Raw genomic sequence first — 26451 nt, 5'->3', positions numbered from 1 at the left:
ATAAAGTCACTGTAAAGAGTGCATACAATGACAGCTTTGGAAAGTGCTGATACATAGCATGATTTTATCCAATAATTTATTGTGATTATACTTATTATAGGTAGCTTTGTGTTAGAGATTTTAAGAAGATACCTACATGGAGATAGTAGCTGCTAACTTAAGTTAAGATGGGATCATTCAGAGAGGCAGAGTTTGGTCAGGACCAAACAAGACTGGAATGCATCCGTAGGAACAGATGAGAGAAACTGAGCCATACTACAAGAACTGCTTCCTGTCTTAGGGAGTTGGGGGGCTTTCTTTTATACATCTTTGTCTCAAAATTGTTGTTTTCTCTGTGTAAATAATATATCCAACTAACTTTTTATGCATAAGTACTGTTATAATACTCGGAACAAGACAGATGTTCAATCAATTGGTAGCAAATAAGAAAGGGCTGCACTCCCTCATGTTGTGTGTTAGGCAAAGAATGGGGAAAGGAGCCTGGCCATCTTTCTAAAGGAGAAGGAAGCCTCCATAGTCGTTTTCTGCACTGAATCTATCTCTTTACACTCCTGGAATGAGGACAAAACAAAATGGAGAGAAGCAGGAAGAGTAGCTGTGAGCACTTACATGATCATGAATGACTCAAAGACGAAAAGATGAAAGACACATTTCCCTCCTACTGTTATCAGTTTCTTCTATGTAGGTGTGTGCTCTCCATCACAATCGTCTCCTTTCCCATAGAATTGGGCATCGTCTAGTCTGCAGCTTCAGACTCTACTTGGTCTTCCCTTTCATTCAGAACTCCACACAGAGAGGTTGCTCTGTATGTCTGCTGGCACCTAGGGTGACTTCCTTTGTTGATGGAAGCTAAATCATCCTTCTTCTGTGGAATTTCGAAGAGCTTCTTGATCCCTGTGGAGCCCCATTTTCAATCTATCCAAAGGCTCCAGGAGCCTAAGCCCTCTGAGTGTAGGGAACAATTAAAAGCAGAGAAGAGTTTCATAGTAGTCAAGTGAGACTCAGAATGTGAATCCCTTCAGACCTTGCTTTGGGTTTGTTTGTTTTCCCAACGTTTGGTTTTATTTATTTACTTACTAATTTTTCCGTCTGGGGTAAGTATTTCATTGACTCCTAGTGTTTCCAGGGACCTTAGGGATTTCATTTGCCCGTTTTTTTCTTGCTTCCAGTTTCTGCATGATCCTTATCTCTTGTCACTTCTTGTGTCCAACTGATCAGAAATCATTCACAAGGTTATACCAGTTTAATAGGGGCAGGAAATGCTGGAGGTCAGAAGACAACTTTCAGGAGTCAGGTCTCACCTTCCACCATTCGGATTCGGGGATTAACTTTAGGTGGGCAATCTTGGCAAGAAGTACCTTTACATACTGGGTTATCTTTCTGCCCTGTCGACTTTTTGGCAGATCTTCGAAGATCTTCTCTGCTAGATATAGGATCTGAGGAGCTGGAAGAATAGGGTAGACTACAGTCTGATGCTGTAGACAAACTTCAGTTTTAGTGTATTTCTATACATCAATGTAACAAGCAAAACAGTGATCCAAGGAAATTTGTTTGAATTCAGAAAAACATGGTGAGAAAAACATGTAAATTAACACTAGTCAACACATACTAAATATTAACAGAGTAGCCCTTCACCAGGATGTTTTTCAGGACAGACCAATTTAATCACAATTGCCTGGCATGTACTATAGATTATATCCGAGAAAGCACAAAAGCAAGGCAAAAGGTCATATTCAGATTCAGAGTACATTGACCAGATTGGGTTCTAAAGCTATGCTCTGATATTCAACAAGAATAAACATGTCTTATAAGTTGAATGCAAATGTTTGTCAGAGCAGAAGTGAAATCAAGTCTAAGAACAATCCAGGGAATGAAATATAGCTGAGGTAAAGGCCCTCTGCTCTTCCACTGGAACCTCTCTCACAGTTCCCCAAGGCATTGTTCACAATGGGTCTTTCTTTTGACTGTTTCAACACTGACCTCCCATTCATTTTATCCCTTTACAGAGTAAGGTTCCGTGAGCTAGACCCTCCAACATCAATCATGTGGAAATGTCTGAAAAATCATAGATCACACTTGCTAGATAACCATGTACACTGTCCACATACTACATCCTCTCTTCTTGTTCCCCCAGAATGGATAAATCAGTCATATTCCTAACGCTGCAACAGAAAACTAGAAGTAACCTCCCTTCCTCTTGTCCACGTCTGTTGATCCCATAAACTATTCCCTCCTAACCATTTCTTCCAACTATGTGACTGTATCCCAGGAACAAATCCATCAGGAACCCCCTTCCCCCAGCTAAACCACAGACTATACATGCCAGAAAACCAGGTAGGCTGCCCACAGACTTTTTCCTTTCTTTGTTCCCCCTAGATCCAACACCACAGCCTCATTCTTAGTGATGCATAGACTACCAGCTGTAGCCTTACTTCATAAATGTTCACATCTCCTGTGCATTTCACAGACCATCACAGTAATCACATTCTATGAAAATCCCAGGAAAACCAAAACCAAGAACGAAGTAGCAAAACACCCAATGAAGGCAAATGCACAAATCAGCATTTAGATCTTTAAACAACCTAAAAACCAGATGTCTAGACCCCAACTTAAAAACACAATCAATAACAGCCAGGACAATAAATATATTTGCACTAGAGCTCAGCTATCCTACCACAACAGGCCTTGAGTATTTCAACATTTCTGAAGCAGAAGAAAAAGACCTTTTGTGAATATGGACAAGGCTCTTAAAGTAGAAATAAATAAATCCCTTGAAGAAATCCAATAAAACAAAAACCAACATTGTAAGGAAATAAACAAAACTGTTCAAGACATGAGATTGGAAATAGAATCAACAAAGAAACCAACTCTGAGGGAATTCTAGAAATAAAAAAAATTAGGAATTCCAACAAGAACTACAGATGCAAATTTTAACTGATGGGAAAGAGAATTGCAGGTTTTGAAGATACAATAGAAGAAACATCAATGCTCTCAAATCTTCAATAAAAAGACACTAACAGGAAATAGAATCTATCCTTTTGCTGTATCTAAGAATCATGCCTCAGCATCAAGGATAGATATTACCTTAGCGGGGAGTCTTGTAAAAAGATATTCCAAGCAAATTGGCCTAAAAAAACTAGTTAAAGAAGACAATTTTACTTTCTAACAAAGTAGCGATAATGGACAGTGCATACCAATAAAAAAATTTACCAATCCAGACGACATTTCAATTCTTAACATCTATACCCAAATGCAAAGGCATCCAAGTTTAGAAAATAAACATAACCACAGCTTAAATCACATATTGGATGTGTCTCACTAATAGTATGAAACTTCAATACCCCACTCTATCAAAGGAAGGACATGCAGACAGAAACTAAACAGAAAAATACTTAAGCTAACAGATATTAGAAATCAATTGGGTCTAACAAACATGTATAAAACATTTCACCCAAACACAAATGATATACCTTCTACTCTACACCTCTTGGAACATCTCCAAAATTGCCCATACACACAAAGCATGTCTCAATAATACAAAAAAGAAAATTGCAATAACCCCCAGAATCCTATCAGATCACCATGGATTAAAACTGGGTACCAACAACAACAGAAAGCGTACAAACTCATAGAAATTGAATAACTCTCTGCTGAATGGAATATTGACTAAGAGAGAAAGAAAGAAAGAAATTAAAGACTAGAATCCAATGATGATAGCTACACAGCATACTCAAACTTATGGGACACAGCGAAAGTGATTATAAGAGGCAAGTTCAGAGCACTAATTGCCTACATAAAAAACTGGAGAGATTTCGAATTTGCAACTTAAGAGCATATGTGAAAGCTACAGAAAAAGTGAAGTATTCGTACCCAGTAGGGGTAGACTGTAAGAAATAATCAAACCAAGGGCTCAAATCTACAAAATAGAAACAAAGAGAACAATACAAAGAATCAATGAAACAAAAATTTGGTTCTTTGAGAAAATCAACAACATCGATAAACCCTTATCCAAACTAACTGAAAGGAAGAGAGAGAGGGGTTTCCAAATTAAGAAAATCAGAAAAAAAAAGAGGGACAGCCACTAAGGAGTCAAGCAAAACATAAGGGCATACTTTCAAAACCTGTGCTTCACCAAACTGGAAAACAGAAAGAAATGGAGAATGTTCTCAATAGGTACTACTTACCACAGTTAATCAAGATCAGATAATCAATATAAATAGACTTATAAATCTCAGGGAAATAGAAGCATTGAAAGTCTCCCTAACAAGAAAAACCCAGGGCCATATGTTTTGGTGCTGAATTCTACCATACATTCAAAGAAGAAACCATCTTCAACAAATGGTGCTGATCAAACTGGATGTTTACTTGTAGAAGAATACATGTTTATCACCATGCACAAAACCTATGTCTAAGTGGATCAACAACTTCAACATAAATCCAGACATGTTGAATCAGATAGAAGAAAAATTGGAGAATAACACATGGAATGTGTTGGCATAGGAGACAACTTTATACCCATAATGCAGGCAATTAAGATCACCAATCAATAAATGGGACCTCATGAAACTGAAAAGCTTCTGTAAGGCAAAGAACTTCACTATTGTACAAAGAGGCAGCTTACAAAATGGGAAAAGATTTTTATGAACTCCACATCCAATAGAGGTTTAATACCCAAATATATAAAGAAATAAGAAATTGGATATTTTAAAATAGATAATCCAATTAAAAATGGGGCAGAGACCTCATTCATAATTTATAGTTGCCAGAAACTAGAAATAACCTAGATGCCCATCAACAGAAGAATGAATAAAGATAACATGTTACATTTACACAGTGGAGTATTACACAGATAGTGAAAAGATGACATCATGAAATTTCATGAAAATAGATAGAACTAAACAACATTATCAAAAGTTAGGCAACACAGACCCAGAAATGTCAATATGGTATACATTTAATTATGTGAGGATATTAGCCATTAGATAAATGATGACCAGCCTACAATCCAGCCTACCCAGAGAATGTAGGTACAGAGGAAGTGACTAAGGTATGACACATGTATCACCTTGGGAAGGGAAAATAGAATATATCTTATGATTGGATTGGGGCTGGAAGTGGGAGATATGAAAGTTATTTTAATGAGGTTTCCTAGAAATGGGAAAGACAAAGTCTCAAATGGCCATATTTTGTCACCAAACAAGACTTCTAGTACTGGGACTTGCTTACATTCAGTTGAGTCCTTGGTTAACACGGTCCCATAGAAATTCCCAAACGAACTAACAGGCTATTGTTAAGACAATGGCTTGCTCTTCAAAAAGCAAAGTCCTATTGCCAAGGCCAATACCCACACAACTCTGAATGTGGAGATATTGACCAGTGCCTAAATGGAGTCCTTACCTCTAAATTCTAATGTCTTTGATATACCCATCCACAAAACCTTTGGCCTACAGTCTGCCTTACCTGTAATATGTGTCAGCGCAATGACAGCATACAACTTGTGGGGAGTAGCAAAGTAATAACTTATTTGACATAAGGCCCACTCCATAAAACTAAACTCATACCCAATACTGCTTTGGTGACCAAGAACAAAAGACTAAATAGTTTAGAGAATTAGGGTAAAATCAAATACTACTGATCTAACAATGACAACAACAACAGCAACAACAACGAAAGGTATCAATAAAATGATTCTCAAAGGTATTCTGTTATACTGATAGATCAGTACCTTATTCAGCCATCATCAGAGAAGCTTCTTCCTGCAGCAGATAGGAGCAGATACAGAGACCTACAGGCAGATATATATATATATATATATATATATATATATATATATATAGAGAGAGAGAGAGAGAGAGAGAGAGAGAAAGAGAGGAGGGAGAGAGTCCCTTAAACACACAGCTCTACATGGGATGCTTCAACTGAACTAATTTCCTCCGAGCTCAAGGAATCCCTCAGAACAGGAGGCAGAAATGCTGTAAAAGCCAGAGGGGATGGATGACACTAGGAGAACAAAGCCCTCTAAATTAACATAAGCAAAGCTCATATGACATCTCAGAGACTGGAAAAGCAAGCGTAAGGCTTACATGGGTCTGCACCAGGTCCACTGGGCATATATTATAATGTTCATCTTAGTATTTTATGGAAGTCCTGACAGAACGTGACCCAGTGGGTCTCTGATTTTTGTGCTTGCTCTTGGGAGTCTTGTCTTTTTGTTGATTTGACTTATTCAGCTTCCGTGTGATGATTTTGCTTTATTTTCTATCTTATTCTGTCATTTTTTTTGTTGGAAAGAAAGAAAGAGAAAAAAGAAAGGAAGAAAGATAGATGGAAAGGAAGGGAGAAAGGAAGGAAATGACTAGTGTGAAAACTAAATGATGGGCAAAAGAGATTATTAAATAGTCATGAATAGAGTTTAAGCATTGGTTTTGTAAATATCTGATTAAAATTAAGAAAGAAGAATATACAGAAATGGAAAAGATACACTATTTAAAGGCTGGTAGCTTTCTGAAGTGATGAAGACATCAGTTCTCAGATTCAATAGTCTCAATAGATTCAACAAAAATCAAGTAAATTCAAATGATAAATCTTGTAGTTAAACTAAAGAACACATTCACACAGAAATGTAAAGAAAAAAAAAACAAGAAAGAAAAGCAGTTTCACTCACAAAAGTTGATCATTGATCAAGGGCTCTCTCGGGTCAACAGAAATCAGAAGGTGCAAATCTAACTGGAATTGGATCCAAAAGACTCTCCCAAATGACAGTGAGGAAAAACAGTTTTAATGACAAAGAAGATAAAAATGAAAACAGGAACATATGTAAGGAAAGTGTAAAAATAGTAAATCTGAGTGCAAATGTAGTATACAATAAAGGAAAACTCATACAACAGTGCCTTCATATATACATAAACATATGTATAATATATACGCATATAAAATGATTTTTTAAAAGGCTTGACCATTGGACTCACTAAAAATTTAATATGAAAAATGAAATCATGCAGTCCTAAAATCAAGTTTGGATTTGTGGTTAAGTATAAAGTTCTATTTATTTGTATATATTGTGCCATTAATATTCTCCATTTCTGCTTCTTGCAACACGTGTGTCACGTCTCCTCTGTGGAAGACAAGTCCTAGGCTTTTATTCCAGCACAATGGAGGGAGAAATCTGTTCACCCTGCCAGCTTTTGGCTTTTGCTGTTAGATATTCCAGCAGACAGTGAGCAACACCAGATGTGATTTCTACAGAGTGTGCTCTGGACCGAACATAATCTGGGGATGGAGGCCAGGAGACCTCAACTTCTACTTAGAAACTAGAAGTGCTAATATAAACCCATTGGTAATTAAATCTGTTACAGAAGCATTGCATTTTCATACCGCGTCTTTTTGTTGTTATAATTTTAAATTCTCACTTGAAGAAGGATTTGCTTGCCTTTGACTTTGCCTGGTCTGTGATCCTTCCGCAGAGCTCAAGCAGAGGTAAACAGCGAGCTTTTAGACCCCTGAAATGCAACAGGGTTTCTCTTCCCTGCAGATGCTTCAGTCATACGGTTGCTATGTTACAGCAGAGCCAGCGAGGTGGGCGTGTTTTCCAGGAAAATTAGTCTGCAGCTGTTTTCATTTTTCCTGACTCACAGCACCAGGATTTCTTGGGAAGGTAAGAGCCAGCTTTGCAGATGCTGGGACCAAATCCCACTCCCAGCTCTGAAACACACCCACCCCCATCCCAGACTTAAACATTGCCTTCCCTCCCCATTCCCCTTCTCCCGTTACTTAGGAGGCCCATCCACTTTAGGAGCTTAAACCTCAAGCTTCAAGTGTGAGGGGTGGGTACTTGTGAGTGATTTCTGTGCCATTGGAAGTTTATCGGGCTACAAGAATCATTGAAGCATCTAATAGCCTCAAGCAAGCCCCTCTTCTTGTCTGTCTGTCTGTCTGTCTGTCTTAAACCTTCTTTTTCTCTACTTCCTTAAATCTTTCACCCACTTCTTCCAACTCCAATTCCTTTCAGTCAATTAAGTTAATCTGTTTTTTGTAAAATTGTGCCTTGGAAGTTCAGTTTTAATGAACTTAGATCTGCTTGGATCTCTTAAGTTCCCCCTCCCCCCCCCAAAAAAAAAAAACCTCAGGAAAACTGACCGGTTTTGTAAATCTCTAGGTACTGAAAATCAAGGGCAGACAATTGAAAGCTGAAATTACCCTGTTTTTGGTTTATGAGCTTTTTGGTTTATGGAAAGCTCCCCTTTCCAACTTTCCTCCATGGTTAGCGTCTAGTTCCCATCAGCCAACTGCAGGGGGAGTGGCCAGCTGTTTCTTCACACTCCCGCCTCCTTCTCTGCAGTTGCTCTGCCCAGAGGGTCCACCGCAGAGCAGATCCTGCGCCACTCAGTGAGAAGCCCTCGGTCTTCCACGTCCATCACCAGCAATAACAACAGGTTCTGGACTTGGAGCTTGGTCCCACCTGGGGAAACCTTAGAGACACTTTCTCAATTTTTTTTTCCTCCTGAGAGGCAAGAACGAAGCCTTTCCACAGTTGACTGTTTATATGAGAAAGGGTGAAGGGGACAGGGAAATCCCTCCGCGAGGGGAAATTTACTCTGAGGTTAGATTCAGGAAACAAAGGATATTTGTTTTGTTTTTCCTTACAGGTGACCGTGGTCTGCCTCTCTCCTCTCAGCCTCCTGCAGTGACCACTGACAGCCTGAGACCGCTGCTGCCACAAGTGTATCTTTCAGCTCTTGCTGCTCCCGGTGAGTCTCCGGCTATAAGCTTCCTATTGCCGTTATTAGACATTTTTTTCCTCTGGCCTCAGGCCTTTCCTATGGCATTTAGTCTTATTTAATGGACGGCCCTCCTTCCTCTCATGTTTTCCTAGTTGCTCTGTGTTTTCATACATTCTCATCTGTTGCAATTCTTGCTCTGCTGTCAAGCAGTAAAACATTTTTAACAGCCAGGATTTATTCCACATTTGTTGAAGAATAACATGGAGAATTGAGCCAGAATCATAGCTGCGATTTGTGGGAGTGGGTGTGTGTGATCAGCATGAAGATGTCTCCCTCCCTCTCTCTCTCCCTCTCTCCCTCTCCCTCTCCCTCCCTCCTTCCCTCCGTCTGTGTGTGTGTGTGTGTGTGTGTGTGTGTGTGTGTGTGTGTGTGGCGCGCGCGCGCGCGCGCGCGCGGTGCACGCGGATGAGCGCATGCGCTGCCTATACTAAGCAAATGCTGTGTCACTAAGATACATCATAACTTAAGAGTATTTGAAACTGCTGTTTAGATGAGGATGACTGGCCCAGGAGTAGCACTGTCCTGTGCTTTGGAACCCTTGAGGTAGGGCTGCACCACAAAAAAAGACAAGAGGCCTTATTTGCATGCTTTGTCATTCCCAAGAAAAGTGGGGGTATTTAAATCAAATGCCCCCTTCAGCCAATTCAACAGCATCAGGTTATCAGTTGTCTTGAGCCTGCTGTGTGCTCCAGGCAGCGACACTTCAGCTCCACTGACAGTACCTTTGTTGGTGCCTGCCACTGCAGCTCAGGTCACATTTTATCGCATCAGGGGGAAGGAAAGCTAGGTGATGATCAAGTACAGAATGCTCTCTTGGAAAATTTTGCACCCATCATAAGTGTTACTGGGAAAACAGTGTTTACTTAATGGGTTATATTAGAGTTGAAGGGGAAAGAAAAAGACCACTTGCATCTGCCAGAAGGAGAAAGAGAGGCTACGCGTGCCCTTAATTTAGGCATTTATGTGGTTGTCAAAAGGAGAGGCAGGTCTACAGAGAAACATCTAGAAAGTCTGTCCAGCTACCATAAGCCAGTAGACATCAGAGTCCTGTGTGACAGAAGCTCTGAACTCCACACTGTGGGAGAGCTAATGGGTGCTGGAGTAAATTAATTATCTCATTAAGAAGACAGGTGGGTAGTTCTTTCTCTTTAGCTGGCAGCCTTTTGGAGAGGTTCCTGGCCAGGTGATTGACAAGCCCAACTGTATTGGCTCCTACGATAAGGACAATAGTATATAATGGGTGGCTCTAGCCAGGGCCTTAGGTAGAACTCAGACTTTTTTTTTTTTTGACCTGGAAGAAAAAGTATCTTTCCTTTAATGCCCACCCTACCCAACAAAGCCCTCATACCTCCACATTTTCATATAGTATTTTCAATCCTGAAGTGGGGTCAAGTTCATGTTTCCCTTCCGAATGTTACTAGGAAGTGCAATCCAAAGCCAGGCGAAAGGGAAGAGTTCATCATTCTTGATGGACTTCAGGACCCTTAGACCCTACATAGAAACCAAACCCGGAGACTCAAACAACATACAGACTCTGTGATAGGACAGTCTTGACCATCACAAAGCATGAACTCTTTACATTTTTTGAAACCATAACATATTCTAGCTTTTAAAAAATTATAATATTATAGAAACAAAATTAGGATATCCTACTTTTAAATTGAGGTTATGTCGAGTTTATCATCTACATGTGTGAATTAGGAAAGCTTGGAAAGAAAACTCAGTAATGTATTTGCATCCTGCCCTCTAGGACAGCTCACTTAGAAGGAGTCAGAAGGCAGACAACCCTTGGGTTGCAAAGCTGCTCACACAGGTCTCTGAGTAGTGTGAATGAAATAATAAGCAACAGACCTTTATTGGACAGTAGTATCCATGACAACAGTAGCACCGACACATCATTGACAAAGGCCTTGTAAGGATCTGGTCCTAGTCTAGAAAGCTCATCCATGTGATTAGCACATTTTTATGCTGGTATTATGGTTCTCATCTTAAACAAGATATACTTACTTTAGCCCTCAGAGGAGCTAAACTTGTGGTACCTCTTCAGTAGGTATGAGATGCAGTGTTATCAGTCACACTTTAGAGAAAGTGGAATTCTTATGTAAAGCAGCCTCAGAGATTTCCTATATGTGGACACCTCAGGACTCTCACATCTTCCCACCTGGTTTGCCATTTAAATACAATCCTTATGTTTGACATTTCTATCTCTTTCACACCATACATCCTTCTTTCTAGCTCTCAAATGGTCACTCTGCCTGCATTCAGCCAGAGAGATGTCAGGTGGTGGTATCTGAGTGCTTGACTCTCAGAACCACGTACTATAGAAAACGATGCATCTTTCCACAGAACCACAGCGTCAACATGGTGCGATCTGCCGGCTTACTCAGTAGCGTAAGAGACCCAGGTAAGCATGAGCCAAGACTCGTAGTGCTGGATTCTTCAGAACCTGGGCGGTTCTGTGGGTGGGGCTCTAGCGCATCTTTGGTGAACTACACAACCCTGATGTTTCCCTAGTGGCACTGAAGAGCATTGCTGTGACCCTGTCGGTTCATGACTTTGTGGCTGGTGTGTCTGTAACCCTAAACTATGAGAATGAAGAGAAATCACCCTTGGAGACCTTCTTTGTGTTCCCCATGGATGTAGATTCTGCTGTCTTCAGCTTTGAGGCCTCTGTGGATGGGAAGAAAATTGTGGCAGAGCTGCAGGACAAATATCAGGTCTGACTGATGAGTTTATCCCCTCCCCTTCTTGTTTACATAGGACTTTCTCCTTAGACTTTTACTAAATGCAGCAACTCAAAAAAAATTCAAGTATCGAATGTTTTTTTCCTTCATTTATTTCTAATCTATTTGTCTAAAATTATTTGGGATGCAGATAATTTGTCATCCAGAGTGTCGCTCTTCCAGTGGCAGCACCTGTCAAAATCCCTTGGAAACAGTCTGGGTTTTATGTGCATTCTAGGATTCTGTTCATTGTTCACTGGTGTCACCTTCTTTTTCTCACCCCTCATGCTATTTCCTGTAGATCGACAAAAGGTATGAAGACGCCCTTTCTGGAGGATATCAGCCTTACTTACTGGTGGAAGGCAAGTGTTCCAGGGATGCCTTCCGTTGCAATGTGGGGAACCTGCAGCCGGGATCAAAAGTGTCACTGACCCTGAAATATGTGCAAGAACTTCACTTGGAAGATGATGGGGCCCTGCGTTATGTGCTCCCAGCCAGCCTGAATCCTAGATACCATCTCTCCTCTGGTGAGTACCTTTTTATCTTGGGTACCTGCCTTTGATGGCATAAATTGGGAAAGCACAATACATTTTCAGAGTGCTAGATGTGTGGACAAGAAGCACACAACTGGGGTTCTTTCTGTAGATCGAAGTGAGGACAGTAGCCTGGATATGAAGACTCCGATAGTCCCTTTGGAGGAATTGCCCTGCACACTCAGCATGGTTGCTACCATCAGATCTCAGCTCGGTATCAGTACAATCCAATCCAACTGTCCCTTGAGTCCCATTAAATACAATGGAGATAAAAAGACCGCTGCTCAGGTAAATAGTGCAAGAGTTGCCAGTCCTTTTAGTGCTTTAGCTATTGACCTTGTAGTCCTCATCCATCCTTACTGGATCCTCCTCACTTTCTGAGCTCTTGACTTTCTTACCTATTCTTTCAACAATGACTCTTCCTGCTGCTCATGGAAACCTGCTGTCCTAGATGTGACTTATACCTCCTGAAGCAATCAGTGGGAATTCTAATTCGGCTCCTCTGCTGGTCCCTTCCTCAGGTTTCCTTGGCTGAAGGACACAAGTTTGACCGGGATGTGGAACTCCTGATTTTCTATAGGAAGGTGCACAGCCCCAGTGTAGCTGTGGAGATGGGGATGTCTGGAAAGCCATCAGGTATTTCCTTCCTCACTTGGAAGTTTACTCCCTAAGAGCTCATCTTGCCTTAAAACTATTCTCAAATATTGGCATTTTGATTGTTCTGTTAAGTGATTAGGAAAATTTCAACACTCTGAAATACTGAAAGTCCTCACACTTCTCTAGCCAAACAGTTTAATAATCAGGATGTTTAAGTCCATTAAAAAATAATTGGAAGAAGAATGTGAATAAATAACTTGAAAGATGCAAATTGTATAAACTTGAACCGTAACCAGTTTTGAAAAGATACAACTCAAAATAGTTCTATGACACTTTCCCTTCTCAAAAGTTCAAACCTGTCCAAATATGGCAGCTTTACCTGCCAAGCTATCTCCCAGGCCCTGCAATTAACATCTTAAAAAACAATGAAATGAATCCTCATTACTTTGATTTGTTGAAGAAATTCAAATTCATGGACTGCTTTTGACAAATGCTGGCAAATGCTAACCCTGGGTGTCTCACATGTTTTTTTGAACTTGCAGGAAATGAACATTCATTGACAATGACACCAGGGTCACTGTTACTTTTATACTTTTATATGCTAATCCCCCTTTTCATCTTCATATTCCTTCTACTGTGTCTTTTGAATGTTTATAACTCACCTCCAGCCTTTTGCAAGCAAACTGTTTAAAATAGTTTTTTTTTTTTAAAAAAAAACCAAAACAAAAAACAAAGGACACAAAGAAACAAACCAAACCAAATCACACACATACACCAAAGTAAAACAAAGCAAAATAGGATTTTAGCTTGTGCTTTTCCAGCTCACTGTTCTGGTCACAAGTGATTTGAGGGGATTGGTGGAGGAGGGGTCAGGAAGGAGATGGGTGAGAGAGAAGGAGAGGGAGAGAGAGAGAAAGAGTGAAAAGGATGTGTGTGTGTGTGTGTGTGTGTGTATGAGAGTGAGTGAGAGAGAGAGACAGAGAGAGACAGAGAGAGAGACAGAGAGAGAGAGAGACAGAGAGAGAGAGACAGAAAGAGAGACAGACAGAGACAGAGACAGAGAGAGACAGAGAGAGAGAGACAGACAGAAACAGAGACAGAGAGAGACACAGAGAGAGACACAGAGAGAATGAGAATATGTTTTGGGAAGTGGATGAGTAGATCCAGAGTCTTTCACATGTTAGGCAAATGCTTCAGTTGACCTGTAACCTCAGTACTCTATTTCGTGGGCTGTTTCTTTGAGAAAGGACTTCATTAAATATACAAGCTGGCCTTGGACTCATTGTGTCTTCCAGAGTACTTTTGACTTGTGATTTTTCTTCTTTAGCTACCGAAGTAACGGAAATTTTAAACCTATATCATCAAAGTGTCCTTAGGGACTTTAAGATTCTTGGGATTGTTTTTGTCTTACAAGGTCTTAATCCTTTCCATATAGGTAGTTTAATGGGTGCGCCTTCTGCAATGGTGAGTTTCTACCCAGATATCCCAGGAGTGAAGACCACAACAAATCGTGGAGAATTTGTGTTCCTTGTGGACTGTTCAAAAAGCATGAATAGCCCCATGAATTCCAAGAACAAGTCGCAGCTGAGAATAGACGCTGCCAAGGTAAAAAGAACTCACTGAGGATGAATCTGGGGTTAGGGAGTGGTTAAGTTCAGCTCTGAGATGGAGGTATGTTCCTTGTCTGAGTTTGTGGGGTTTCCTTAGAGTATAAGTGTGACAGCCCACACCCTCCACACTTGTACCAGGCATGGGTGCATGTGTCCGCCCAATCACACTTTCTCACCTCCAGGAAACACTGATTCTGCTACTGAAGAGTTTGCCAGTGGGCTGCTATTTTAACATCTATGGATTTGGAGCCGCCTACGAGGAGTTCTTTCCGTAAGTTTCTAGAAAGAGGGGTCAAGAAGCTATAAGAGGGCTTACATTCAAGATTAGCTAGGTAGGGAGGAATCCTTGCTTTCCAGCTCGACAACCCAAGGTTGATTAATTAAAACTCACATGGTGGAAGGAAAAAAAAAATCAGTTCCCACAAATTGTCTTCTGATCTTTCACAGATCTGCTCTATCACGCACACATACTGTTGTAAAGTCACATAAGCCATATATTTTAAAGGGAGATAATGCATTGTGAAAGAGCAGATGAAAAGCTGATGTGAGCTTGGGGGTAAATTCGGATAGGATTGCATTTAATATGGATTTCTCAGCCCTAGAAACTCCGATGGTGTGCCTTCATGTGACCGAATGTGCTTGTCTGTCTCAGGGACAGTGTGTTGTACAATCAGGAAACCATGCAGATCGCAGTGAAGAAAGTAAAGAAGTTGTTGGCCAATCAAGAAGGGATTGATCTTTTAATACCACTACGGAAAGTTTTGAGGAAACCTTCAATCCCAGGGCATCCCTTACAGGTAAAAATTGGACCAAGGCTAACAGAAGGGGCAGAGAGAATGAAAATTCTCCTTAAGGATGTATGTCCTTGAATGTCACTGAGAGACTGTGAAAACATTGTACTTCAGGCTTCTGCTGTATGGGAGAGAGAGAAATAAAAATAAGAGACATCTGTCTTCTTAACCAAAACAAATGTGTCAATGGCTGAAACACCCAACGGTTTTATGCTGACCCCATGCGAACATTCTAAGCTAAAGAACAACACTGGAGAATAGTGATCTGCCTGTTTAAAGAGGCACCAGAGAATTTGAAGGAAATCGGTTGAATTGTTTCAAGGGTTAAGTTCTATTCTCTTAAAATGAACTTGACAGTGACTTGATGGATATTCTCTCTGTTGTTTGCTTTTGTGCAGGTCTTTGTCTTCACTGATGGAGAAGTTGCTGAAACGTTTAATATTATTAGAGAAGTTAAGTTCCAGAGCAGAAAGCACAGGTACTGGGGAAACAGAGGGTGTTTAACAATGCCAAATTGTACCCAAGCATTGCCTGGTACTAAGCACTTTGAAGACTTACCATGTGATTATTTATTTTCTATGAAAATAAAAGCAATACTCCAAATAATATCAATTCCATAAAAAAACTAATTTACCTTTACCTTTCTTTGAACCTCTTGAGCATATATGTCCCTTGAGGGTTCTGTTCACAACTCTATGACAAGGGACACTGCTCTTTGAAAGCCCAATCTTAGATTTTTTTTTTTACCTATTTATTTATACTTGCTATTTGTTTCAGAAGGTAAATGGATGCCTTCTGAGGTCTTCACCCAGATGTTACTACTATTTTCGTAGAGATATCATTGAGGTGTCTCAGTTTCTTTAATGTTTTCAAATAGTATTTATTAAAAAAATATTTTGTAGAGATTCCAGCATAAATGGGAGAAGGACTCACTCCCATTGAGTGAAGTTTTGGCGAATAAGCAAACTAGGGCAGGGAATCAGTTTGTTTAGAGAAGTGGCCACTAGTAGGATGCCCATGTGCCGGTGGATGTGCTTATAACCAAGTACATGCGGAGATCACTGAGTGGACTCAGTGGGTTATAAAAAGTTGGTAGGGAGGACAGTTGAAATACAGGGTCTAAGAGGATTTGGAGAAGGTTGTAAAGACTGGATATGATTAAAATACATTGTATACATGTTTCTGATGCTTATACAATTGTATTATTTCTAGTATCACAGTAATCCTTTAAATAAATACTGTTACTTTCTCCATCTTGAGGAAGAAATATAAGAGTTAGAGAGGTAACTTGAACTCACCATTTAGTAAGTAAGTAACTGGGTGAGTAAGTGAGACATAGAGGAATTAACTATGTAGCTTAGGTCTAGCACTCAATCTGTCCTCTGCTCATGGAAATGCTAGCTGCCATTTTCTAAGCCTGCAGAAGAAACTAGTGAAGCTCTGCCAATATTTCCTTTTCATTCTTTGAGTTTCCTACATGAACCATGTAAAATACTTGTTTGTTTTACCCGTACTATATTGTCTGTGTACATACTATTCTTCTTGGGAAATGAAATTATGGAAGACAACAACAAAACAAAAACAAAAACAAAAAACTACTACTTGGTGTGCATAGACTTGGACAGAATGAGAACTTTTTCCTTAGAAAAGCAGGGTGCAGGCTCCTCAGCCTGACATGCTCCCTAGCAAGGCAAACACTTATGTTAGGCAGTGTCAGGAAGGTACTGTTGACTCTTCATATCTTTCCTCTTTGATAGAAGAGGACTTACGTATTTAGACAGATCAGTTGGTAAGGAATGAAAATGAAATATGAGATTATCTCAGGAGACTCTGGATAGATAAATTGTGTCACAACTCTGCGACCTTTTATGTATCTTTAAAATAGAACATATTTAAGGAATGGCAGTTATTCTATAATTATACAAGAAAGTACCCCATGATTATATAATTTTTGATAATGATTTGTTAATCTGTTAATTCCATTCCAGTTCCACCTTTAACTTCCATCTTTGTACATTCACAGGTGTTTCTCATTTGGCATTGGAGAAGGGGCCCCCACTAACTTACTGAAGAACATTGCCCTGATATCAGGGGGCACTGCAGAGTTTATCACAGGCAATGACAGGATGCAGTCCAAGGTGAGGATCAACTGTGTATAAAGAAGTTTGTGATACAATTAAAATCTGTGACAGAAAGGGACAGTTCTTCAAGGATAGGAGTCCAGGACAAATTTTTTGATGCCTTCAATGTTTAGTTCATATACTTAATGGTGACTATTCTGGCCTATGGAAAGAGGGTCCACTATAGTATGTGGGGAAATGTCTCTGGCTCTTTTATACATTAGCTCAGAGATGATTTGCCGAGAATTGAGGCTTTTGTGTTGGAACCAGACAGATGAAGAGCTTTGGATGTCACCCTTAAGAATCCACATATGAGCTTCAGGGCCTCTTCTGATATTATATCCCACTGGTACTGCAAAAGATATCAGGCACAAGAGAAGGATCAAGTGTGCTATGTATTAGAAAATCAAAGTGATTTCAAATTGACACAGTTTTATTAATACCTATATATAAGAAGCCATCTTCAGATATGTTTCTAAGTTTCTGATTCACAGTACCGTCTCTACTGAATCTCTTCTCTGTGAATGTCCTCCCCTCAGCATTTCATCCATTCATATTCATGTGTTAAATTTCTCAACTTTGGACTGCAAACGAGTAGTAAGGCTACTTCATCAGACGGAGTGGAAATTAGACATCGTATTAATTAAGACTCATGACCTCTATACACATTATGTCATTAATGGTATCAACCACTGTCGTTTTTCTTGCTTATACTTACTCTGCTTTCTTTTCCTGCAGGCCCTTAGATCCCTGAGGCGTTCTTTACAGTCTGAAGTAGAGAATGTCTCTCTGAGCTGGAACTTGCCTCCCAAGATGTTTGCACCTATGCTGTCAGAAGAACAAACTTCTATCATTAGAGGTCAAAGGTTAATCATCTACAGCCTACTGATTGGAAAGATACCAGTGAGTCCACAGTGTTAGTCTCTCTACTTGGTGCAGGTGCTTCCCTGGCAGATTCATTAAATAAAACAGATGATTTTGAGTTTCCACTGGTTATTGTATTTGGTAACTAGAACTGGCTAAGTACTCATGTTAGTGGCCTGCTGTCCCGAACACATGGTTTCTGGATTGAAACTTGAATATATTAAGCTGGGGGAAAGAACCTGCCATTTATGGCCCACCATCTTCTAAGTGATTCCACGTTTTCTTTCTTTCTTTCACAGAAAGGAGGGGCAACCGGTGAAGTGTGTCTCTCATATAAGCTTCGTGGACAAAGATATGAGGAAAAAGTGACATTTCCTCTACAACCAAAGCGTGATAACAAGTGAGAGTTCTGTATTCTTTCCCCTTCCTTCTTTCCTTAGCCCTGTGGTCTTTGAGGGCCGAATCCCTTTCTTGATGCTGAACCCAGTTGTGTCCCTACAATCAAGTTTTGTCTTTCGCTCACTCACGTATCACCATCCCCCCTTTTCTCCTACATCTCCTTCTTCTGTGATATGTAACTTTTATAGGCTCCAGGTAAAAGGCATGTAGGTTTTCTTCTTACTTCCAGAAAGTTTTTCTCTTTCAGTCTCACCATTCATCGTCTGGCTGCGAAGTCCATGATCCAGTCCAAAGACTTTGGCTACAAGGGGACTTCAACAATGTTTAAAAAAGATGTGTTGGAAATCAGCCTAGAGTCTGGAGTCATGAGCTCCTTCACATCATTTGCTGCCATTAACAAGGAACTCAACGAGCCAATCCTGGGGCCCATGTTTCATAGGGACATCCCAAGGCCAATTCTCTTGGGTCCAGGTCCTGGAATGCCCTCTGATGGTAAGTTTCATTCCATAAATACTTTTATGAGTAAAGAGTTTTGACTACGTCAGAATGCTATATAAAGAAAAATTTTAAAATGTTCTCACATTCTTTTTTTTTCCCCTTGTCCTTCTACATACAGGATTTATAACTAGTCTTAAACTTCCCTCTTCCAAGGAGATTTTATCTATCTATCTATCTATCTATCTATCTATCTATCTATCTATCTATCTATCTTATCTATCACCTATCTATCTATCTATCTATCTATCATCTATCTATCTATCTATCTATCTATCTATCTATCTATCTATCTAATCAATTGAGAAAGAGACTTGAAACCAAGTGCTGAGAAAAGAAACATGGAGCGATTTAAGCATCAAAAATACAAATAAGTCTTGAATGAGGTTCAAAGTTGAAGATAATTTGTGGCTTAGATGTTTAGAATGTGAACAACACAGTGATGACCAATGGCTGAAACAATCACTAATTGTTAGTTTAGTCACTAAAACTAATGACTGAGACATGAAGAAGAAAAGGCCTCTTCTGTAGTCTAAACTATAGCAAGAGATCCAATATAATAGTCTCTAAGTTAAAACAAGTTAAAACACTACAAATACTGTGTATGTGAGTAGTGTCTCTGTGTGTGTGTCTCTCTCTCTGTGCATGCCAATTAAATTCTAAAAAGTAGAATACTGCCGAATGATGACAAGATTCTCATGAGTTAGGAGATTGGTGCTGAAGAAGTAGAATGGGGCAAAGTCCTTGGATTTGAAGACATCAGATCCACTTGTGTTAAGATATTGCATTTGCTACCCACCTGGGTAGCAGAATTTTCAAGTTGATGGCAGAGGTTGAAATGCAGTTGACGTCAGTTGCCCGTTTCAGATAGTTCAGTGGATCATAGGAAGTAACAAAGAAGGCTGACACCAATTCTCAGTCCTTATTCTTATAGACATTTTGGGAGTGATGGCAAGTTTAGGGAAGGAGAAAATTTTACTTCAATTTAATACATGGTTGAAAGGATCTCCTTGGGATGAATCAAAAGATGGATGAAAGATTATTTCCTGTGTTTTGGGGGCTTCAGAGGAAGGAAGGTAGAAAGAGTGGTTCAGAGTACACTAGAAGGCAAGTACGTCAGGGAAGAATAGGACATATAGGTGACAACTAAAGCTAAGGAAGACGGAAGGGAGCCCTTGGGTCTCAAATCATCAGACTTCATTGTCCTTTTCAGCTTTGTAGAACATGGACATCTCAGAGTGAATGTCTGCACTGATGTCTTTCAGATTATCCCCCAAATTTATTCTGTGCCAGTGCTCCTGCGACTCTGCCTCCATGGTTGATGGGCAGAGGACAATGTGCTCCTATGATGTCCATGCCAAATGGTGAGGATCCTTTAAGTTCAATACATCATAGTGGCCGCTACAATCTCAGAGTATGTTTGTCTAATCAAGGTTTGTCTCTCACACATCCGACTAGGCACACCTCATGAGCCACAGAAAAGCCAGAAGAAACATGTGACTAATACAGATGCTTGCCCTGAGTTGCCCCATTTGGCTAAATATGACAGTGACCCACAAGGTGAGACAGACCTTAGACTGTATTTTTCTGATCTATGGGGATTGAAGAAACTAGTCCTCCAAATCTCCCTACCAAGGAACATATATCAAAAGCATTTTATAGCAGGTGAGATTTTTTTCCACGATGTGTACTTACCATGATCAGCCCAACTCCACTGAACTGCAAGTTAGGATCTGTCAACTTCCTCTAATGGATTCTTGGCTGTCTCTCAGACTAACAAACTTCTGTTTGCCATCTCTTCCTACATAACTCCCCTGTAGGCAGGGCCTGCAGAACTGAGGTACCATCTTATTTGTCTCATTCTACCCTGGCCATCTCTTTACACATTGGGCCTAATGATACAGCTTGAGGATGTCTGAAGGCTTTCTTTCTACAGCCCTCTTGCTATTGTATGGCTCTGACTTCAGAAGGCCACTCAGGTAGGCAAAGGAAACAGTAGCTACATAATTTCTACACACTTCATCTTTTCTTCTCAAAGGGAGTAAGGAGCTTAGCATTGTACAGCTGATATATCTCCAGAATGCAGATGGCTCCTGGGATATGAACGAGGACTTAGCTAAGATTCTAGGTACTACTTTGGAAGACATGACGGCTGCACACCCTATTGAGGTAAGATCCAAAAAAGAAAAAAAAATCAAAGAAATGAGTGTTTTTTTATGTAATACTGTTAGTAGTGAAAGTTTTTTTATGAATCCAAGTCTACTTAGGGGAATAAGAGGGTGATATTGCCCAGATTAATGTCTAATAAACAGAGATTAATAATTTTTGTGAGTATAATAAAACTGTAAGAAGAAGAACAAGAGTGATATTCATATGAAGTTCATTCCAAGGGTATTAAATAACAAAAGAAAATCTAAAGCCCTCTGCTATGTCATTTATAGTCTCTGCTAGTTTCTTCATTGTAAAAGTGAAAATTAGCTAGGTAAGCACTTCGCATACATCCTGTGAGTTGTCTCTAAAATTGGGTAAGTAGGGAAGGTGGCTTTCTTTTGTGTTTCCACTTATAGATTTAGAAAATGAATGTTGCGAAGTTTGTCTGCCTGGGATGGGTGGAGCTGTATTCAGTGCTAGGTCTGTGTCTTAAGAACCCCAGATAATAGTCCCATTATTGCTTCACCTTAGATCAACTTTAGACCACGTTAGTTGAAATCACAGTTATTTCAAATTATTTCAAATAAATAAATAAATAAATGAAAATAAATATAAATAATAAAAAAAATAAAAATGAAAAACATTTTAAATAAATACATAATAAAAATAAATAAATTAATTAAGAAATTATTTCAGATAAATAAAATTAAAAAGTTAGTTGAAATCACAATTATTTCAAATGTGTTGACTTATGGGGACACGGCTAGATTATAATTCAGATTGTAAGAGAACTTGGCAATTCATCGAATTGGTGGGAAATTCTTGAAATATATGATAAATTGCATAATTATGAAGAGAAATTATTTTTAAATAACACACAGCTATTTCAAAGAGTCAGCATGAAAATACATTACAGAATCTATTTGGTTTGGATTAAATTTGTAGCATATGGAGTTACATAAAATACATGAGAATCTAAGAGTACATATTTACAGCTATACAAGTATATACAGCTATAATGTATAACTGAAGATACAGTCCATGGGTATATACTGCTCATGATGGGCAAGTACAAGTCTCACAATGTGAAGCCCTTGAGACAACAACAAAATGCTAAAATAATTGTGCTGTTTATTTTTCTCTCTTAAAACGTGAGTATTTGATGATTTTAAAGGACACGCGTCTAGCGCTGTATTTTTATATTTTAAAAAATGCTATTTTAGAACAAAGAAAAGGGTAGTTGATAAAAATTGCAAAGAAGATATAGGGATAAGAAATTATTTTTTTTTTAGCAGAGAGTGATTGAGAGCAACACATGTGAGATGCATATCCCTTCTTTACCATGGCAAGCAGTTTAACAGAATAAAGTAATCAAGAGAGCTGGTGTAGAAGATTTCAGTAAAGGATTTTATTGGAAAAAAGAAGAGGTATCTGGACCAAGTATAAACTAGTTGGAAATATGTAGCACTAAATAGTGAATGTTTTTAAAGCTGCAATATTTTTTAAGTATTTAAATCTTTTATTTGAATGTTTCTTAAATCCTCCAAGTTCTGCATCTTATTGTCGGTCAGTGTTTCCAATGAAGACCCAGATGTTCTTATTGGTGTGTGACAGAACTGAGGGATAGTTTACGCAATAGAATCCTGATCCAAAATAATAGAAAAGTGGGTCTGGGTTCTGAAGGCATCAGATGAGAGAACTGGGATTTAATTTCGTAAAATGACCATAAGCTATATTATAAATAAAAGCATGCATGACTATTCTCACCTATACAAGCAGAGAGAAGAGATACAATGTCATAACAGAAGTTCCTTGTGAAACCAGACATTTCAAATGGCTGACACACAGCCAAAAAGCAGATGTTCTGATGATTGGTCAGGGCAGCAGGCTGACTTCTAAAGCCAAAGGCTTTGGTTGTGATCACTGAATTTCACAAATACACTTAATTCCACAAGTGACTGTTTCAGGGTATGTTTTAAAAATGGCTGTGATCCTTTAGAGAAGGAGGACATTCCTGGTGTTCTTAGTTTTTTTACATGAACAGTTTTCTTAGGGATGAAGTACAGGTTCTGAAATAGCCTCATTCAAAGAGGACAAGATAGCTGATAGTCATCTTTCTAAAGCATGAATATTCATGGATCTGCTGAGTCTAAAAGCTGAAACCTTAAGAAACAATGAGTGAAAACTCATGGATGATATTATTTTCCTGAAGTTTTCAATTCAACAATGTGATTAGTAAGAATTTATTTGGTCTTCTGTCTCATGTCTGTCATTAACTCTAGGATAACACTGGGGAAAACATTTTATGTTTCTATGACTTTTTTTTTCTTGTAACTATTGAGTTGGAATTGTTTTGTTTACCCCTTCCAGATCAGAATTAGGAAAGATGATTCATATAACAATAATATTTTGAAAAGGCAGCTATTTATGTATGTTCTTCTCTGAGCATTGTGGGACCATCTTCTTAGAGTTGTTTGATTAGTTCCCATTGCTGACCTAGAGGTTATACTAGACTTAAAGCTCAAGACTTTTCTGTTTTAAGACTCAGTGGATTGTTAACCTGATAATCAGGAAAAGCACCTCACATGATTATGTGCATGGTGGGAACAGACAAGAAATAAACTGCCTGCAGCAGCAGTTTGGGGAATACAGAACACATGAAGTATTGTATGTTTTCTCTTGAGGGACTTCTTGCTTGACCCTGGACATGAGAGAATTCTCTGTTTGTGCAGGAATTACAACCCTCAGCTTGGGCTACAATGCTGGCTGTGTTCTGGCTGCATGCCAATGGTGAGGACTTGCAGGATGAGTGGGAGCTTCTGGAAAGAAAAGCTGTGGTCTGGCTTTACAATTCAGGTAGGGACACAAACAGTCCCCAGCCCCCTTTCTTCTCCTTTAGGAAAGCAGATGCTGTGACTCCAGGCCTAACAGGGAATAAACACTGGATAGTCCCGGAATTCACTTCCCTCATGCTAATTTGGAGCGTTTCTGCTCCCTTAGTTCATCTTTCTGTTGGCAGAATATGGTTGAAATTTGTAACTGGGGGGTGGAAAGAGGTGAATAAAGGTGAAAAGGGGAAAGATGGGGAAGTGATGAGTGGCAAGGACACAGTGTAGTAGTGACTGCCCTCTGATACCCAGTACTGAGGTGAGTCTCAATAGTTCTGGATGCTCTGTGGGCATTCATTGACTCCCTATTGATGAGTAGGTTAAAGGCTAATTGGAGCACATGGTAAAGAAAAGCCAGGAGTACTGAGGAACAGAATGAAATGAGGGTAGACGACTTGAGAGGAAGAGAGAGGTCAAGGAACGAGCTTTCTCCCCATCTGTTAACCCACAGCCCTAACTCTTGTTTCTCTTCCCCACAGCCAGTGGTTTGAGAAAGCACATCCATACTGTCAACAAGTTCTTGAAGATGTCTTTGGGTCCCTCCGTCTTAAGGTTATGAGAATAATGCCCAAGGAGAAGGGCATTCTTTTCTGCTTCCTGCCACATCCTTCCCCTCGTCTGCTAAGATAGATTTTTGTCTTGGGTACCTTATCACTCGTATCTTACTATAAAAGTGAAGGATGCATACATTACTTTGGCTGTCTGTTATAGGTCGAACTGGATATAAATTTGGGTGTCTGTGTGTCCCCTGTGACAAGTGCTGGTAGACATAGAAACTGTTTCTTATCTATCTTGGAGTTGTATAGAACATTTGCATGTAGTGATGTTTCTCCTAACAGAGCTGCTGGAGAATTCCTGTGCCAAATCATTATCCTCGTTATCCATTTGGTACTCACCTTTCATTTTATATACTTGTCATTATATACATTATATCCTCACATACAATTTGAGCATTTCCATTCTTGGAAGAAGTTGGATGTAAACTGAAAGCCAACTTCAAGGTCAACGTGACTTCAAGATCACAGAGAGTCAAATTTTCCATTTTGCTCATTGTTACTGTTGGGAACATTCTTGATGCACCCTTGTGGCCATTGTCAGTCTATGCTTCACACCTTGCTTTCTCCCGAGATGAGTCATACTTGTAAATAGATGTCTATCTTTAACCATTTAATCATTCTGCAGGAGGTTGATAATGAAACCTTTAGGCCTAGCTTTAATCCACTAAGCCTGTGAGTTTAGTTATGGCCTGGTTTACACAGAATTAATGTAGATTGTGCTGAGACCTGAGTATGTTTTGTTTTTCAACCCATAAAGAATGGGGTTACGTGGTTACTCTGACACTTGTTTTTCACATACCCTATCATATTAAAAGACCCATTCCCCCAGATTGCTGTTTTACCAGTATTAAAGTGGCTATTTCTTCTATGATTATGTGTTGGTCTTTTGTCGATTGATTCGATGAGCATTAGTTAAGTTTTATTATCCCATTTTCATCCCCAAGATTTTGGGTGTGGCCATTGTTCACACTGTCTTTATTAATGCAACACTGGAGGTGGGACACGGTTTATGCCTTCAAGCCAGATTTGACCACCTATCTCCAGTATGCCAATTTAAAAAGCTAAATTAATGGTACAAAATAGAATAAAAAAATTATTCAATATAGTTATTCTAGGATGAGGAACAAAGAGTCCCAGGGCATCTCTAGGTTCAGCTAGCCCAAGACTTCCCCAATCTGATTTTTTTAAGTCCATCATCTTAAGAGTCCTGAAGAGGGATTAAAATTGAAATAAAGGGCCAAGTAGATATCTATCTATCTATCTATCTATCTATCTATCTATCTATCTATCATATATATATATATTTTTTTATATATCCCTTAACATACAGCTAAATGGTTAGATGATGATGGGTGAATTACTCTTTAGGTGATAAATATCTCACGTCTGAAGCTGAAGCATTAGACCAGAACTCTACAGCACTTAAAGCTTTCAGAGTCCTGGTGTGACATGAACTTGAGACCTCTGGAAGAGCAGCATACACTCTTAACCACTGAGACATCTCTCCAGGCCTTAGATTTGAAGAATGGAAGGATAGACAGTTGATGTAACATTTCCTCACTTGGGAACCCAAGCAGACAAAATTTCCTATATCATGGAATCTAATTTTTTTTTTAGAACTTTCTTCTAATGTGTGCTCTTATGACTGAATGTGACTGCGAAACAGAGATATTGCAAACTCTGGGTGTTTTGGATGGTTTCGAAATATACATCTTTAGGCAACAGCAAAAACAACTAGAGGAGGCAGACATTTTAAAGAAGACTACCAGATAATCTGTCCACATTAAATTCTGAGAGAAGCCTACTAGTTTTATGACATTTCATGTATCATGTCTCCCATTTATACAGCACATGTATATTCAGAACCTGAAAGAGCTGGTTGCCTAAGGGACAAAAGAATTACAGAATGATGCTCTACAGAGAACTGATGTGCCTTTTTCCTC

General features: G+C 39.3%; 1 protein-coding gene across 1 annotated transcript; it reads left to right on the top strand.

Moving 5' to 3' along the window:
- Positions 1 to 8363: 8363 nt before the first annotated feature.
- Positions 8364 to 25376, top strand: LOC114611206 (von Willebrand factor A domain-containing protein 5A-like). The gene is made up of 20 exons (XM_028755855.1): positions 8364 to 8432; positions 8646 to 8747; positions 11127 to 11184; positions 11295 to 11497; positions 11805 to 12034; positions 12156 to 12324; positions 12558 to 12672; positions 14069 to 14238; positions 14426 to 14514; positions 14896 to 15040; positions 15433 to 15512; positions 17058 to 17172; positions 17893 to 18057; positions 18318 to 18418; positions 18665 to 18909; positions 20178 to 20276; positions 20371 to 20472; positions 20951 to 21081; positions 23796 to 23919; positions 24431 to 25376. Exons 3-20 carry the CDS (start codon positions 11142 to 11144, stop codon positions 24508 to 24510), a joined length of 2406 nt encoding a protein of 801 aa, XP_028611688.1. The 5' UTR covers positions 8364 to 8432; positions 8646 to 8747; positions 11127 to 11141; the 3' UTR covers positions 24511 to 25376.
- The last annotated feature ends 1075 nt before the right edge of the window (positions 25377 to 26451 follow it).

The sequence above is a fragment of the Grammomys surdaster genome, unplaced genomic scaffold (genome assembly GCF_004785775.1).
Source record: "Grammomys surdaster isolate TR1022 unplaced genomic scaffold, NIH_TR_1.0 126086, whole genome shotgun sequence".
Classification (NCBI taxonomy): domain Eukaryota; kingdom Metazoa; phylum Chordata; class Mammalia; order Rodentia; family Muridae; genus Grammomys; species Grammomys surdaster.
Note: the sequence above shows the minus strand (reverse complement) of the source record. Positions and strands in the feature narration are given on the sequence as shown.